General features: G+C 34.9%; 2 protein-coding genes across 2 annotated transcripts; both read left to right on the top strand.

Moving 5' to 3' along the window:
- The first annotated feature begins 3,238 nt into the window (after positions 1-3,238).
- On the top strand, positions 3,239-8,738 carry LOC145562813 (putative methyltransferase PMT15). The gene is made up of 6 exons (XM_081623215.1): positions 3,239-4,045; positions 6,555-6,765; positions 6,928-7,225; positions 7,590-7,982; positions 8,074-8,151; positions 8,388-8,738. The coding sequence occupies exons 1-6, from the start codon at positions 3,344-3,346 to the stop codon at positions 8,611-8,613; spliced, it is 1,908 nt and encodes a 635-aa protein (XP_081479341.1). The 5' UTR covers positions 3,239-3,343; the 3' UTR covers positions 8,614-8,738.
- A 3,309-nt stretch (positions 8,739-12,047) lies between these two features.
- LOC145564450 (putative methyltransferase PMT16) lies at positions 12,048-16,643 on the top strand. The gene is made up of 7 exons (XM_081624752.1): positions 12,048-12,791; positions 13,300-13,510; positions 13,612-13,909; positions 14,328-14,507; positions 15,846-16,058; positions 16,157-16,234; positions 16,400-16,643. The coding sequence occupies exons 1-7, from the start codon at positions 12,126-12,128 to the stop codon at positions 16,641-16,643; spliced, it is 1,890 nt and encodes a 629-aa protein (XP_081480878.1). The 5' UTR covers positions 12,048-12,125.
- The last annotated feature ends 442 nt before the right edge of the window (positions 16,644-17,085 follow it).

Here is a 17,085-nt window from a genome sequence, read left to right as displayed (position 1 = left end):
CATCATTGTTTTGTATTAAATTAATAGGTAAATTATCATTGGAGGTTGGAGGTGGTGTGGGGTCCAAAATAGCAAAGGAATTGGGAGAGATAGATGAAACAAGTGAAATGCTGAGATTTCCAGAAATATTAGAACGATTTTGTGACTTGGAATTTGGGTTGGATTGGTGTGGAGTAGAAATATTGGGCCTCTCAGAAGTGGGCTTCAATGGGGTAGTTTTTGGAATTTGTTTTTGAGCTGATTTGTTTGGGTTACTTTGGTTAGAAGACACGGAAGTAATTTTCTTTGTTTGATTTTTTGCTTGGCTATTACTGTATTTTTTTTGTTGGTAACAATAGTCCAAGGGCCATATTCACTTGAGGAGTGGGAAACCTTGACCCTTGAATCATGCAAAGTGGGAGTGGTGGAATTTTCCATACTAGTGGAGGAAGAACATACTTCAAGGGAAGTGGGGTTTGAAGACTTTTCACCCATTAAAATATTATTGCTTGTAGAAATAGAATTTTTTCCTTTGTCGACTAAGACTTGTATGAGAGTGCATTTTTCTCTAGTGTGGCCTATTTTACCACAAGAAAAACAAAGACATTGAAGATTTTCATATTCTATAGCTTGCCAGCCATTACCGACCCAAACATTAGTGACCAAAGGAACAGATAAATCAATATCTAAACATACCCTAGCATATCTAGCACGAGTTAGACGATCAGTAGCATAATCAACGCGGAGAGGATTACCTGCTAGCTTAGCAATGTCGAAAAGGGCTTCCTTATCATAATATTCAACTGGCAATTCCGGAAATCGAATCCAAACCGTCATCCTATCAAAAGGATTCATCGAAGGTCTAAAATTGGGCTTCCATTTTGTTATCATTAAGTAATGATCTAAAATGAACCACGGTCCCCCTAACATGGCACGCTCATAATCATCTTGGACTGAAAACCTAAATAGATAAACATCCTTTCCTAGATCGATAACCTCAAGCGATCCTTTAGGTCTCCACATAGCACGAACTCGTTGAGTTATGAAAGAAGGTCGAACCGAAATGCCCAAACACTTACCCATTAGGGTTAACTTCCACGATTTTCTTAGCTTTTCCAAGGTATCCTTATGAAAAGATACTGCTTTGGATGAATCAGGAGGGGCAAGAGGCTCATCTTCCCACTCAGTCGAGGTCATAACAATTTTCTGAGCTTCAGAAAACCACTGTGAAGAAGTCTTGACAGCCTCTATGAAGGACTGTTTAACCGGAGCGTTTGAGACAGAGACGGAGTGGACTGGAGCATCATCTAACATCTGAACATCTAGAAGAGCATGTTCAACAAGGGGTTGCTCAATAGAGCCTCCTATTCCGTTGTTAGGAATAGGTAATATTGAAACAACATCATCTGCGGATGACATGTTGATATCAATATTGATCAGAGCATCATCATTCACGATTGAATCAGAGGACTTTGAAACACAAGTAACCATACTAGAAACACTCATAACTAAAGAAAAGAAGAGAAAGACAGAGAACAGGACAGGGCAACGAAGAAAACTCGAAGACTGAATACCTGTAAAAGAAAAACAATTTGAGAAAGAAAGCTAACAAGATCCCTAACAAAGGCTCCCAAGGCCTCCCTGCCTAAGCAAGGAGGGAAACCCTTGATGACCTTCGAGAGAGAAAATGAGAGCTAGAGAGAGAAAGCATTTTTTTTTCAATGTTACACTAACTTACTTCTATTATAATTGATGCAGGAAAGATTTGCGAAATCAATAGAAAATAAAGATACAGATTTATGTGATTCACTAACAATGAGGTATAGCTACGTCGACCATCTATGTATAGGTGAGATGATGAAATTTTTAAGTAACTATGTAAAGATTAGAATAGATCGAATTAAGAGTGGATATAATTTAACGTAAATTAATTAAGAAAGGAGAATGTAATTGTCAAATCAACTCTTAATCGTTTGGAATAAATGATGGTGTTTGTTTACTACTCCTTTCAACATTTGCCAACTCTTTGGTTCCTATGATCCACTATACTTTGCCAAGGCTAGCTAGTCCTACATATATATGTATGGTCCTATACTCCTGTGGTATCATGTGATGGGGTTGATATGTGATTTCAAGTCATGCATGCATGCAATTAATATGATGTACATATATACAATTGACAAATCACACATACTCCGGTAGGCAAAAGTACATTTTTTTTTTTGAAAGAATAACGTTTGGCATGAGCATGAGTATGTACTTACTACTTACTAACCCTTCTTCAAACACTAAATACGGCATAATTATACAATCACAACTATTTTAAACCATATATACGATATTGAGGTACTTATAAATGGTTTCATAAGTCTAAAAATTATTTGAGAGTGGAGAAATTGATATCATCACAATACTTGACGACTTGACCTTTATTTATTACTACGTACTCTCTACTTTACTTTTTGTTGTTTACAACTTCTATTATTGCTCATTTTTATCGCTCATGGTAGGTTACAATCCACAAAATGGTCAAAATCCACTTACTATTCTTTCTATCTAACTATTAATGTTTATAATTAATCTTAGAATCCATCATCAATCATCATGCAAGTTTCACTACTTATACTACGTATTTAAAACAAGGCTCTTTTCTTTTGATAAGCTCAGAAAGTCGGATTTCCTTCAACCTCCGACCAATCACCCAAGGTTTTCTTGAAAACTAAATTTGCTAATACTCTATTAATTTTATCTTCAATCTTATGCACTTTATATTTTTTGTTAATAAAATTCATTTGTCTCAAGAAGCAATATCTTTGCACTAAATTAAGATAAACGTTTTTCTGACCTCCTACTATTTCAAATTTTAAATATTCATTGAGTGGAGTAGGATTTTACTAGTTATACGTATATATATACAACTTTTATGTTTTATTTTCCCCTTAATTAAAGCTATCAACATCACATAATAAAACTAACCCACGAATTGAAAACACACAAAAAAAAATTTAGTATTCCTTAGTCTTTCACCATTTTCCCCATTTTCCATAAAACTACAAGATTTTTACTTTTTTTTTTTTTTTTTTGGAAACATACAAGATTTTTACTTAATTACTCCGTAATATACAACCCATTTCCCTTTAAACTAAACCATCCATCTCCCCCATATTAGAACATATTTACCCACATTTATTTGAAGGAATTTCCCATAAAATATAACCACATAAAATCAATAAATAATCTCAAATTTCCAACATCCCCTCTTCACTAGCTCACTCCCTTCACCAATAAATACTCTCACTAAGTCACTAGTAGTAGACAATTATCATAACAAAATCCAAAACACCCCTCAAAAAAAAAAAACATTATGGGAGGTTTAGACTCACCATATCACCCTACTTCAAAACCTTCTTCTTCTTCCTCTTCCTCCTTTTTGAACAAAATAATAAAAAACACCAATAAACACAACATACTCACTTTAATTTCCATTGTTTTCCTATGCTCCTTTTCCTACCTCCTAGCAATATGGCAGGGCCGTGGTCGCGGCCCTGTCACCGCTATAACTTGTACCACCACTTTCAACAACCTACCCGGGTCAGGCTCATTAGACTTCGTGGCCCACCACACGGCGGAACACGAACTATCCACTTCAAGCCCGACCCAAGCACGGGTGTATCCGCCGTGCAACATCACGTACAGCGAATACACCCCGTGTGAGGATAAAAGAAGGTCAAGGAAATTCGCAAAAGATAGACTGATATATAGAGAAAGACACTGTCCCAAAAAATGGGAGGTCCTAAAATGTCGGGTACCCGCCCCAAACGGGTATAAAAGCCCGTTTAACTGGCCCGTTTGTAGGGATTACGTATGGTACGATAACGTACCACATAAACATTTAACGGTCGAGAAAGCGGTTCAAAATTGGATCCGGTTCGAAGGTGACCGGTTTAGATTCCCTGGAGGAGGGACTACGTTTCCTAATGGTGCAGACGCATATATTGATGATATTGGAAAGTTGATTAATCTTAATGATGGGTCTATTAGGACTGCCATTGATACTGGTTGTGGGGTAAGTTATTTTAATTTATTTTTGTTTTTTTTTAATAACTAATAAATTATTATTTTTGTAATGAGAAAATGTATTAATGAAATTTGTTGGAATGCTAGTGTATTTTTGTGGGTGATTAAATTGGGTTTTTGGAATTTTGTAGTTATTTGTTTTTCTAAGGTAATGTTTAATGTTATGATTGGATAATAGTGGGCTACGTAAATTAGATAAGGTGGAATAGAGAAGGATGTGCATGTGGAATCTTTTGTCTTATGGTCCTCATTTAGTCATTTGTGTGCTTGGAAGAATAGTCTAAAATTGGGGAATTTTCTACTGATTTTTTTTTCCTCAAGGAGTAATAATTGTGTGATGTGAAGTCTGGGTAATTTTTGTTATTACGGGTTTGTTCACTTCACATAAGTTTTAATGAAATAATAAATAAAGTTTTTATAGATGAAGTTTCTATAATAAATCAAATGGATAATTATTGAATATTGATTGAGAATAATTTTCGATAAATACTTAGGAACATGGTCAAAGTTACATATTGAGTTTATTCATGTACTATAAGGAGTACCATTTACTTCACATATTGTATGAGATTAATATGGAGTGATTATTATTTCACTTGTACGAGATCGATTGTTTTAATAGAATTTGAAAAGCAAAATGGGCAACTAATCAATTGAAAAACACAAATTTGATTGTATTATATAACTATGCTAACAAATATCATTTGAATATTTGATCAATATCATATGTGCAGGACACTACTAGAAAAAATCCTAATACCGATGGCCAAAATCCATCGTTAAATATATAAAAAAACCATCGGTATCACGTTTACCGATGGCTGCCATCGGTATTTTGGCCATCGGATAACAATTCGTCGGAAAATCTGAAAATACCGATGGAAAAGCCATCGGTAAAAATAATACCGATGGTTTTACCGATAGCCAAACTCCATCGGTGATTTTTAAAATAACGATGGCTTAAACCATCGGTTTTTTTTACCGATGGCGGAAAACCATCGGTATATTAATATTGCCGATGGTTTTTAGCCATCGGTAATTATTTTTAAAAAATAAAAAAAAAATTAAAAACCCACCTACCCACCTTATTACTCCCTGCCCCTGCCCCTGCCCTAGCCCCCTACCCCCAGTCCCCCACCCCAATGGCGCAATCCCCTACTGGCTACTAGCCCCTATCCAAACGGCCAACCACCCCACACCACCTAAGTTCCAGCCACCGCAACCACCACCACCCTCATAAATTCAAGAAAAACAACCAATAATCCATGAAAATCAACCATAAAAACTAACGAAAATCAACAAAAATCAGCCAAAAAAACCAATGAAAATCAACCACAATAATTCATCGAAAATCAACCACAATAATTCATCGAAAATCAACCAAAAACCAAGGAAAATCAAACACAACTCCCTCGAAAATCTACCAAATAAATCAGAAAAACCAACCACAAAAATCAGACAATCAACCACAAAACCCATGAAATTAACCACAAAACCCACGAACATCAACAACAAAACCCACGAAAAACAAAAAAAACCAACGAATATTCAACCACAAATAACATACCTTTAGATTTTCTTTTCACTTCTCAAGGTTTAAATGGTCTAATTCGACCATCAAAACTCCAGATCTGGAGTTTTTATGGTCGAATTTGACCAAAAAAACCACATTGCCGCCGAAAAACCCACAAATAGCCCATGAACACCGTCGAACAAAGCCACAAACACCATGAGAAAGAACAAAACTTAGAGGGAGGGTAGAGAAGTGAGATGAGTGATGAGGAAAAGAAAAAAAGAAACAAGGGAATGGAAGAGTGAGAGGAGAACGAAAAGAGCAAAAGGGGGAAGGAGGAGAGAGAGAGGAGAGAGAAAGAGATGAGAGAGGCGTGAGAAAAAGAAGATGATAAGAAGATAGAAAAATAGAAAAGGGTTTTACTTCATTTTTTTTTAATTTTTTTTTTAAAAATTACCGATGGCTTGTAACCATCGGTAAAATACCGATAGCTAAAAGCCATCGGTATTTATTTTATACCGATGGTTTTTAGCCATCGGTAAAAATTTTAAATTTTGTTTTAAAATATAATATTTTACCGATGGAAGAAAGCCATCGGAAAAAATATACCGATAGCCAGGCCATCGGTAATTCTCAAAATACCGATGGCTAAGTAAAACCATCGGTAAATTATTTTTTTACCGATGGATTTTTCTAGCCATCGGTAAATCCCATCGGTAAATGAGCGTTTTCTTGTAGTGGGATCTTAGCTATAATAATTTTTTTTTTTTTTTGAACAAATCTTAGGTATATTATCATACCTGATATTTCGTACCATATAGTCATATGCTATAGCATTCTTAATAATGTATCATACCCAATATATTATACCATATTTTTTTTGACGGAATGTATTATACCATATTACCATTATAGTTACTTCAATTATTTAGAGATCAATAGACGATTTGATGTAAAAAAGTTAATTAAATTTGTTTACTAATAGGTAGCAAGTTGGGGAGCGTACTTGTTGTCAAGGAACATACTGGCAATGTCCTTTGCACCAAAGGACACTCATGAAGCTCAAGTACAATTCGCCCTAGAACGCGGTGTTCCTGCTTTGCTTGGTGTTATTGCTTCTAAGAGACTCCCTTATCCTTCTAGGGCTTTTGACATGGCTCATTGCTCTCGTTGCCTTATTCCTTGGGATCAATATGGTACGAGTACTAGCTAATTCCTCCACTCGAATATGCTCATATTCTACTATTGCATACAAAATAATCCTACTACTACTAGTATCATTCAAAATAACCCATTACACACATATATATATTAATTCTGTTATGCTATTTGTCCTGTTTTGTATTATTTTGAAACAGATGGGGTATATTTGATAGAAGTTGATAGGGTACTTCGACCAGGAGGGTACTGGCTCCTATCGGGCCCACCTATCCGATGGAAGAAGTATTGGAAGGGGTGGGAGAGGACCAGGGAAGACTTGAATGCAGAACAAACTAGGATTGAAAGTTTAGCCAAAAGTCTATGTTGGAACAAAGTGATAGAGAAGGGTGATATTGCTATTTGGCAGAAGCCAATTAATCACATAGATTGCAAACATAACAAGAAAGTTAATTCTATGCCACATTTTTGCCCTGCTTCGGATCCTGATCAGGCTTGGTTGGTCTTTCTTCCCCTCCTACGTTATATTTGTCACATATTTAGATAAATTTCTTGAGTTTTAGACCATCTTATACTAGAAATTGTCTATCATATATACTTGTTACACTTTTCTTTATCATGCGGACTTTACCTTATATGTTCGCATTGCAATACATGGGAGTTAATTTTCCTAAATTTAACAATCAATTAGTACTCATTTGTATTTCACTAACCAATGATACATGAATCAATAGATGAATAACATATTTAGTGTTACCATGAATAAAAACAATCTTAAAGGCTTAAACTTTTGAAGTTGTGCACAATTCTTCTGAAACAATTTATGTTGTATAATAATAATAATAATCAAACAAAATTCTAGGTACACAAACTTAGAGACATGTCACACCCCTTTACCAGAAGTTTCGAAGGATGAAGAAGTTGCAGGAGGAAAATTAGAAAAATGGCCTAAAAGATTAACTGCAGTACCACCAAGAATTAGCAGCGGTACCATAAAAGGAATTACTCCGAAAATATTCCAAGAAGACATGGAATTATGGAATAGGAGAGTGTCTTACTACAAAACTGTGAACAACCAGCTAGGACAACACGGAAGGTACCGAAACCTTCTTGACATGAACGCGAATTTGGGTGGATTTGCTGCGGCTTTGGTGCATGATCCTGTTTGGGTGATGAATATTGTGCCTGTAGAAGCAAAGGTTAATACTCTTGGAGTCATCTATGAAAGGGGATTGATTGGTACTTACCAAAGTTGGTAAGTAACAAAAATAAAAATGCATTATATATCTTTTTTAAGTTTTTCTTTGATGAAAGTAAAGTATAACTTGTGCAATATTTTCTTGTAGGTGTGAAGCAATGTCTACTTATCCAAGAACTTATGATCTCCTCCATGCAAATTTTGTTTTTACACTCTATAATGATAGGTATGTATATCTTCTTGAAATTCTGTTTTTACAATTCTATAGAGTTGATCACTTTTGGCCCAACTTGATCCAAAAAGCCCAATTATGTACAAGTTTGGTCTTTGCTTTTAAGGCTTGAGCCCAAAGTTGGCAGCTTTTTAGCTCAACTTATAGCTTGACCTGTGATCAACTCTATATATATGTCTCGTACAATGGTTATATTTATATATCACAATAATTTGGTCGATGTAATGCAGATGTGAGATGGAGGATATACTGTTAGAGATGGACAGGATATTGAGGCCAGAAGGAAGTGTAATATTTCGAGATGATGTTGATAATTTGGTAAAGATACAGAAGACAACAGATGCATTACAATGGGATAGTCAAATAGTAGACCATGAAGATGGTCCTCTTCAAAGGGAGAAAATTTTGTTTGCGGTAAAAACTTATTGGACTGCCCCTTCTAACACTAATGAGTAGGATTCCAATTCTGCTTCTTAGTATTTTTTTTTTTTTGTTTTTTACTCCAAGTTAAAATTCATTCTGTATTAAAAATGGGAGTTATAGCTCAAGTGAAATGAAAAAAAGAGAGAAATTTAGCTCAAGTTCTTTATGCGAGTTTTACCTGGTAACATTACATTGTCATCATGATGTTGCCTTGAAAGTAATGTACCAAAATTCAAGTTAGTTTTCTAGATTAATCAAAGGGGCAAACATGAATTACATGATACAGCACATTCGTGAGCATGTTGAGTTATGAACCGGACTTGGACCGTGCATTCATTGGAAAAGTCCAAATATTATTCCGTATTGCCTAAAAATCTAAAATGATAAATAGTTTATCCTATTTACCAGGTTGAGGATTTGAGCAGAAGAAACAAATTCACAGCATTCTTCTTGTCAGTTTTTTCTATAGTTTTGCCCTAGTAAAGTTGAGAAAGTCCTAATACATCACCGTTAGACACAAATAAAATTACGTAACAGCCTTTTGTACTACTGAAAGTCCTATTAGTACTACTGAGATGAGATGTTTTTTTTACAGTACTAGTCAAAGTGTCTTTTGTAATACTAAAATCATATATAGTACTACGGGAAATGTTTAGTAGTATTATCACTACTACAAAAAACCCCTAATAAGTCGGACTTTTAGAGTCACTTGTACATAAGATACGACTTATAAACCTATCGAGTCGCCTCATACTTATTCGGCGACTTGTTAAGTTGGGGTAAAAATCAACAAAGCACCTAACGAGTCGCCTAATATATATGAGGCGACTTGATAGGCTAACAAGTCGCCCCATATATACACGCGACTCTATAACCTGACTTATTTGGTGGTTAAAATTAGATTTTCAAAATCACCTTTACATAAGGTGCAACTCGAAAACCTGTCGAGTCGCCTAATATGTATAAGGTGACTTAATAGGTTAATGAGTCGCACCTTATATGTAGGTGACTTTGAAAATCTAATTTAAGCCACCGAATAAGTCAGGTTATAGAGTCACATGCATATATGATGCGACTTGTAAACCTATCAAGTCACCTCATGTATATTAGGTGACTCGTTAGGTGCTTTGTTAATTTTGACTCCAACTTAACAAGTCGCCTAAATAGTATGAGGCGACTCAATATGTTTACAAGTCGCACCTTATATACAGGCGACACTAAAAGTCCGACTTGTTAGGTGCTTTACTATATGACCATTACCTAATAAGTCGCCTAATACGTAAGACGCGACTTGATAGGTTGATTCTTACAATATATTTAAAATAGTTACAAAATATATATATATATATATATATATATATATATATATATATATATATATATATATATATATATATATATATATATATATATGTATATAGATAGAGAGAGAGAGAGAGAGTAAATTTGGCACAAATAGCAAGAACTTTAACCTTCCAGGCAAAGAACCAGAAATCAAGCATGCTTAGTAGCATAAACATTGACATTATATGAGCTAACAAAAGTAGTTGGAAAAAATATTGATTTTTTTTACGTATCGCCTCTTTCAACACAAGCGACACCATAGATTAACCTATTGAGTCGCCTCTGTCAAAACAAGTGACACAATGGCTTAACCTATAGAGTTGCATAACTAATAGGTGACTTATATAAAAGCTATCGAGTCGCCTCTAAGGCGACTCATAAAGTTGGAAGCTATTGTGTCGGTGGCTGTAGAGTCGCCTTTGAGGCGACTCGTTAGGTCATTTACAGGCAACTCGATAGGGGTTTTTTGTAGTAGTGTATATTGCCTCTCAGGAGTACTCTTAAAATATCATTATTTACAAAATTGACATTATTATGTAATTGCTTGTGCCTAGGGCTGCAAACGATCCGGGGCGAGCCGAGTTTTAGTCTGTTCGATCTAAGCTTGATAAAAACTATTCGTGTTCGTACTATCTCGAGCTTGAACGAGCTTTTAAAAATCTTGTTCGAGCTAGCTAGCCTCGTTAAGAATTTGGCGAGCTTTGTTCACGAACGTACTCGTTTGCAATTCGAGTTTAAGTTCGAGCTTGAACGGGTCTAAATCGGGCTTGATTAAATAAATGAGCCCTAATTTATTATTAAAAAATGGTTTCTTTCAAATTGTAACATATCCATTTAATTTTATATAAGATGTTTATATTCTTTCTATAGAAAAAGATAATGACGGAGTTTTCATACTTTTACATTATGAAATAATTAGTACTTTTTACAAATATGTATAAATAAAAGATATATAAATTTTTCGAATTTTAATTGGGCGTGAAAAAACTTATAAATTGACTTAACGAGTTGTTCATGAACATTACCGAGTCGAACATGATATTGTTCGAACTTTGTTCATTTATTTGATGAACTTAAGATTTTTGTTCAAACTTGTTTGTTAGCTTAATAAACGAGTTTTGACCAAGCTTTGACCGAACTTGTTCGAGAGTAGTTCACAAACATATTGGCTCATTTACACCCCTACTTGTGCCTAATTGTAAGGCCTTAGGAAATGCTCAAAAAAAAAAAAAAAAAAAATAAATAAATAAATAAATAAAAACATAACTTTGACTTATTGATATTATTAATGGGTGATGAGCTGATGACTGAGCAGGTTGACTATAATCGAAAGTCACGGAAGATATTGGCCTACTGCTATTATCTATATAGAGAGATTCATGGCCAACATTGGTGTGGTGGGCCCGCCGGGTAGGTTAGCAACTCATGTGGGCCAAATTGCAAAACTCTATTTATTCATTCGGCTTTTCATCTTGTTAGGCAGTTGCTCCATATTTTCACTAACACCCTTAAAAATAAGAACATCAGAAAGTGCGGTATAGCTCAAGTGCTTAAAGTTTTCCTCCTAATTACAAAATATTTTAGAATCGTTTCTCATCACCCGTCTTTGTGACTCTAACATCAACATTAATCAGAGTTGTAACATATTTTGTTAGTTTTGTCTTAATTTGTATAGCTTTCGATTATTAATTTATATTTACATAGGAGTATAATAATAGCTCAAAATTTTCAGCAATACTCCTCCTATTTGGATTTATTTGACACGAAGCTAGTTGAAAGTGTACCATCAAGTTGATAACGTTACTGACCAAATAAAATACGAGTAGTTATACTTTGAGACCATGATAACAAACAGACATACACAAACTACTAGACTAGCATAATGTTTTGGAAAGAAGGAATCTTGAAGTTTGTAGTTTAGTAAAATGTTACTGTAGTAGTCTTTTAGTGCTACAAGTTTTGCTATCCATCGATATTCTCAACTAGATTCAAATCAAATATAGCTACTACGTACATCTTTTATTTTCTCTCGAACTATCACTACTCTACTTTCTAGTCTTCACCAATAAATTCACCCTTAAACCAACCTTTTTCAAAAGTTAAACTACTTCACCACTCCAACATTATTTCCTCTGTTCTTGTCTTCTTGACCTACCCTTTTAAACACTCTCTCACAATTTAGGAAAGTGAAAAAAAAATTCATGAGGGGTTTAGACACAACTTACAAGATTTTTCCTTTTTGGAGGAAAATCAATCACATCTATGCACTAACCATCATTACAATCTTATGTTCCTCCTCCTATCTTCTAGGCAAGTGGCAACGCGGCAAGAGTGAACCATTCACTCCTGCCGCAATTGCCACCTGCACTACAAACAACCTCACTAGCCCAATCCAGGTCCCCGAATTGTTGGACTTTTCCGCCCACCACATGGCGGAGGATGATCCATCTATGTCCATAGGTTCGGGCTTACACCCCTCGTGTAACACTAACTACATCGAATACACCCCTTGTGAGGATCCACGACGATCATTAAAGTTAAACAGAACCCGGTTAATGCATTTGGAGCGACATTGCCCGGCAAAAACGGAGCTCCTAAAGTGTCGGGTGCCGGCGCCATTCGGGTATAAGAGGCCGTTTACGTGGCCCGTTAGTAGAGACTATGCTTGGTACAATAACGTACCACATAAGGAGTTAACGGTGAAGAAAGCGGGTCAGAATTGGATCCGATTTGAAGGAGACAGATTCAAGTTCCCTGGAGGTGGGACCATGTTTAGAAATGGTGCAAATGCATATATTGATGATATTGCTAAGTTGGTAAACCTTCAAGATGGCTCTATTAGAACTGCCATTGATACTGGTTGTGGGGTAAGAGCTTTTTTTTTTTATTATTTTTTTTTATTTTTTTTTATTTTTTTTTATTTTTATTTTTTCGATTCAGAACCTAATTATTTCAGTTGTTTAATTGTCTTTAGTGTTGTCTTTCACTTTAAATAAAGGAAGGTAAAGTAAGATGCTTGAGGCATTACCGCATTAGTTAGACAATTGTCATATTTTATTTGGTTCCTTTTATCTTACTTAATGGTTTTGGTAAATTTATATTATAATTGGGTAAAAACTTCTTACTTGTACGTACTTATTTATGTTGATCCGTAACATAAATTTGAACTGAACACAAGTGCGCTTACAAATAAGTGAAAATAAGGTAATATTTTTAGGGGGAAAAAAAAACTTATATAAGTATATATAATACGAAATATTTGAACCTTCAAGGAAGTATGGAACAAATTAAAATTTCTAACATTTTAAAAAAGAATTAAATAATGTGTGATTTGATTTTACTTTTGTTGTACCACGGTAATCTTACATTGAGTAGGTAGCTAGTTGGGGATCATACTTGCTATCAAGGAACATATTGACTATGTCATTTGCCCCAAGAGACACCCATGAAGCACAAGTTCAATTCGCCCTAGAACGCGGCGTCCCTGCTTTGATTGGTGCCATGGCTTCTAAGAGACTCCCTTATCCATCTAGAGCTTTTGATGTGGCTCATTGTTCACGTTGCCTTATTCCTTGGGACCAATATGGTACTTTTTTTTTATTCCATCATAAATTCGAGTATTATTGTAATATGTTATGCTACATTGTCTACATATATGTTGTTTTAATTGGTACGAAATCTTGGCAGATGGAGTGTACTTGATAGAGGTTGATAGAGTGCTCCGGCCAGGCGGGTATTGGATCCTATCCGGTCCACCAATCCGGTGGAAACGGAGTTGGAAATCATGGGAAAGGAGTAAGGAAGACTTGAATGCAGAGCAAACTAGATTAGAGAATTTGGCAAAAAATCTTTGCTGGAAGAAAGTCATAGAGAAGGATGATATTGCTATTTGGCAAAAACCAATTAACCACTTCAACTGTAAACAAACACCAACTGATAACCCAAACCCACCTTTATGCCCCACTCAGGATCCGGATTTGGCATGGTAAGTCCTTCCTTATCAATTCTTTCTTCATAACTTTGAGTACATAATTTCCATGCTTAAACCAATTAATTAATTGACATTCACGCCACTTGTTTACTACTATGTGGTTTATTACATAGTAAATGTGAACATAAGAACATTGATGTATAATTTTCAAACTAATTAAACATGGACAAAGATTGTGTCCAAAAAAATATATGAATTAGGTCATGCCATGCTACAAAAGTATGACACAAACATGTGGTTGGTACGTGCAAAAATTTAGTTATTCCAATTTTAAAAATATTTGTACAACTTTTTAAAGCATTAGCTAAATAGCTAGTATATTTAATACAGAGTGCTATTTTATTTTTTGAAATATAAAGTAGTATATTATTATGATTTTTGGATTTAACAACATTATCCAACAAATCTCTAGGTACACAGATTTGCAAACTTGTCTTACACCTTTACCAGAAGTATCAGTGAATCAAGAAGTTGCAGGAGGACAATTAGCAAAATGGCCAAAAAGATTGACAGCAATCCCACCAAGAATTAACAGTGGATCACTTAATGGAGTAACCCCTGAAATGTTCCAAAAAGACATAAAATTATGGAAGAGAAGTGATAGAGAATATCCATAGAATATTCTCATCTTAGGTTTAGGATATATTTTGTATAAGATTATCTTTGATATCTGTACATATCTTATAGTTACCTAATAGGTCAGATAATATAAACTCCTTAATCAGAGTGATTTCCATTGATCAATATTTATAGGGTTACAATGAGAAACCTAATCATATTAGGTAACTATAAGATATGTACAGATATCAAAGATAATCTTATACAAAATATATCCTAAACCTAAGATGAGAATATTCTATGGATATTCTCTATCACACCCCCGCAGTCGGAGAGGGAGAAAATCGGATGCTCAGACTGGATCTGAATCACGCATCAAGCGGTAAGGATAGTATGGTAACCCATGATCAAAAGAGAAGTAATAGACATGTGCCGGTGATGACGATGAGAAGCAACAGCCACGACCTACATAGAGTAGAGATAAGCACTGCTAGGCCGGAGGAGAAGGAGAAGAGCCGCACACAGACTTGGGCTAAGTTGCAGATCCAGAGAAGAAGAAGCTAAGGGATCAAACCATCATCGGGAAGAAGACACTACACTACTACGTGAAATCACAGTTGAATAAAAACAAATAAAATAGCGCAAGAAAAGATTAAATTTCACCGCTTGAAATTAATCTCAAAAGAGAAACCCAGGTAGCAAGAATCAATACTCCACAAAGATTCCAAGTGCTGCAACAATAAGAGGAGCCAACTTGATAGCAAAAGAGATGTGCAAAAGTAGTTGACCTTATTCTGATATACGACCACCAAAACAAAATCTATGTGATTATGTGTAGAAAAACCAATGGGGCAATGTAAGAATCATTGTTGGTCATGAGGAGGTGGAAATAGAGTGCGGCACATGGAGAAGGTTGGCAGATGTGGTTACTGCCAGTAGTGGGAGGCGGTAGTGTATGCGATTGCCACCAATGATGGAGGCGACTTTCGCGGTTGCTATTGTCGGTGGGAGGCGCAAGGTTACATAAAGATTTTAAAAAAAACTTTGAGAAAAGGAAAAAAAAAAATCTATATGTGTGTTTGCGGAAGCATAAAAAATTTGTGTATATCCCGCCGGTGGGTTTAATTTTCCAACCCACCGGCAGGGTGAGAATTTTTATATATGATCCCAAGATCTCACCTAAGCTGTGATACCATGTCAGATAATATAAACTCCTTAATCAGAGTGATTTCCATTGATCAATATTTATAGGGTTACAATGAGAAACCTAATCATATTAGGTAACTATAAGATATGTACAGATATCAAAGATAATCTTATACAAAATATATCCTAAACCTAAGATGAGAATATTCTATGGATATTCTCTATCAAGAAGAATGTTATATTATAAGAAAGTGAATTATCAGCTAGGGCAGCAGGGAAGGTACCGGAACCTACTAGACATGAACGCGTACTTGGGAGGTTTTGCCGTGGCTTTGGTTGATGATCCTGTTTGGGTGATGAATGTAGTTCCTGTGGAAGCTAAGGTTAATACTCTTGGAGTCATCTATGAAAGAGGGTTGATTGGAACTTATCAAAGCTGGTATGTGGAAATAACGTAGTATAATGTCACAAAGTAATTAGACTGCCCTAATTTTTGTGTTTTCTTATTGTAAGAGACTAATGTGATGTTTTGTGCAGGTGTGAAGCTATGTCTACTTACCCAAGAACTTATGACTTTATCCACGCTGATTCAATTTTCACACTCTATAAAGACAGGTACGTAAATGTTAAAAACCTTTCATTTGACAAAGCGTTACATTATTTGGTTACATACTTACATTCCCCAATAAATTTTAAAACTTTTCCCTTCTAAAATATTTGTCACGTATACTATTATCCTTGTAAATTTTTCTAAATCGTAAAAATCTCTATGTGGTGCAGGTGTGAGATGGAAAATATATTGCTGGAAATGGACAGGATTTTAAGGCCAGAAGGAAGTGTGATAATCCGAGATGACGTGGATGTATTAGTGAAGATTAAGAAGATAACAGATGCATTAGAATGGGATAGTCAAGTAGTAAACCATGAAGATGGCCCCCTTAAAAGGGAGAAGCTTCTTTTTGCAATTAAAACTTATTGGACTGCCCCTAACCCAACTCAACAACAGTCCAATACTCGCTCATAGCCCAATATGATATTTTTTTTTTCCACTGTGGAGCAATGTAGTTTAGTAACTAGGTTTAGGTCCCGTGCCACACACGGTAATTTTCAATAACTATTTTTAAAATTAACATTTTATTATATTTTTGACTTTTATATGTTATATTCATATCAATTAAATGTTGAAAATCAACAAAAATGGAAGGAAAAATTACACTAAGAATAATCAACATGTGTCGTTCTTGACAAGTATTATTGAAGTATTCAGAAAGTACTAATTGATTGAAATTCTAATAATAAATTATTCAACAAAATTAAAAAAAAAAAATATATCATTTAATGATTTAATATTCGTATTTCATTATTTAGGCTTGTATGTAGCTTCTATTACATAATTAAAAAAAAAATTTATATAATTTTGTTGTAACAAACATATATAGTACATAATATGTCTTTACTATAGAAAT

This window comes from Chenopodium album, chromosome 10 (genome assembly GCF_948465745.1).
Source record: "Chenopodium album chromosome 10, dcCheAlbu1.1, whole genome shotgun sequence".
Taxonomy (NCBI): domain Eukaryota; kingdom Viridiplantae; phylum Streptophyta; class Magnoliopsida; order Caryophyllales; family Amaranthaceae; genus Chenopodium; species Chenopodium album.
The sequence above is the reverse complement of the archived record's forward strand: the minus strand, read 5'-3'. Positions and strand labels throughout refer to the sequence as shown.

Coding starts and splice junctions, on each gene's coding strand:
- LOC145562813 (XM_081623215.1), top strand. CDS start 3,344: ATGGGAGGTTTAGACTCACCATATCACCCTACTTCAAAACCTTCTTCT. Junction 6,766..6,927: donor TATTCCTTGGGATCAATATG/GTACGAGTACTA, acceptor ATTTTGAAACAG/ATGGGGTATATTTGATAGAA. Junction 8,152..8,387: donor TTTACACTCTATAATGATAG/GTATGTATATCT, acceptor GATGTAATGCAG/ATGTGAGATGGAGGATATAC.
- LOC145564450 (XM_081624752.1), top strand. CDS start 12,126: ATGAGGGGTTTAGACACAACTTACAAGATTTTTCCTTTTTGGAGGAAA. Junction 14,508..15,845: donor AAAGACATAAAATTATGGAA/GAGAAGTGATAG, acceptor ATATTCTCTATC/AAGAAGAATGTTATATTATA. Junction 16,059..16,156: donor ATTGGAACTTATCAAAGCTG/GTATGTGGAAAT, acceptor TGTTTTGTGCAG/GTGTGAAGCTATGTCTACTT.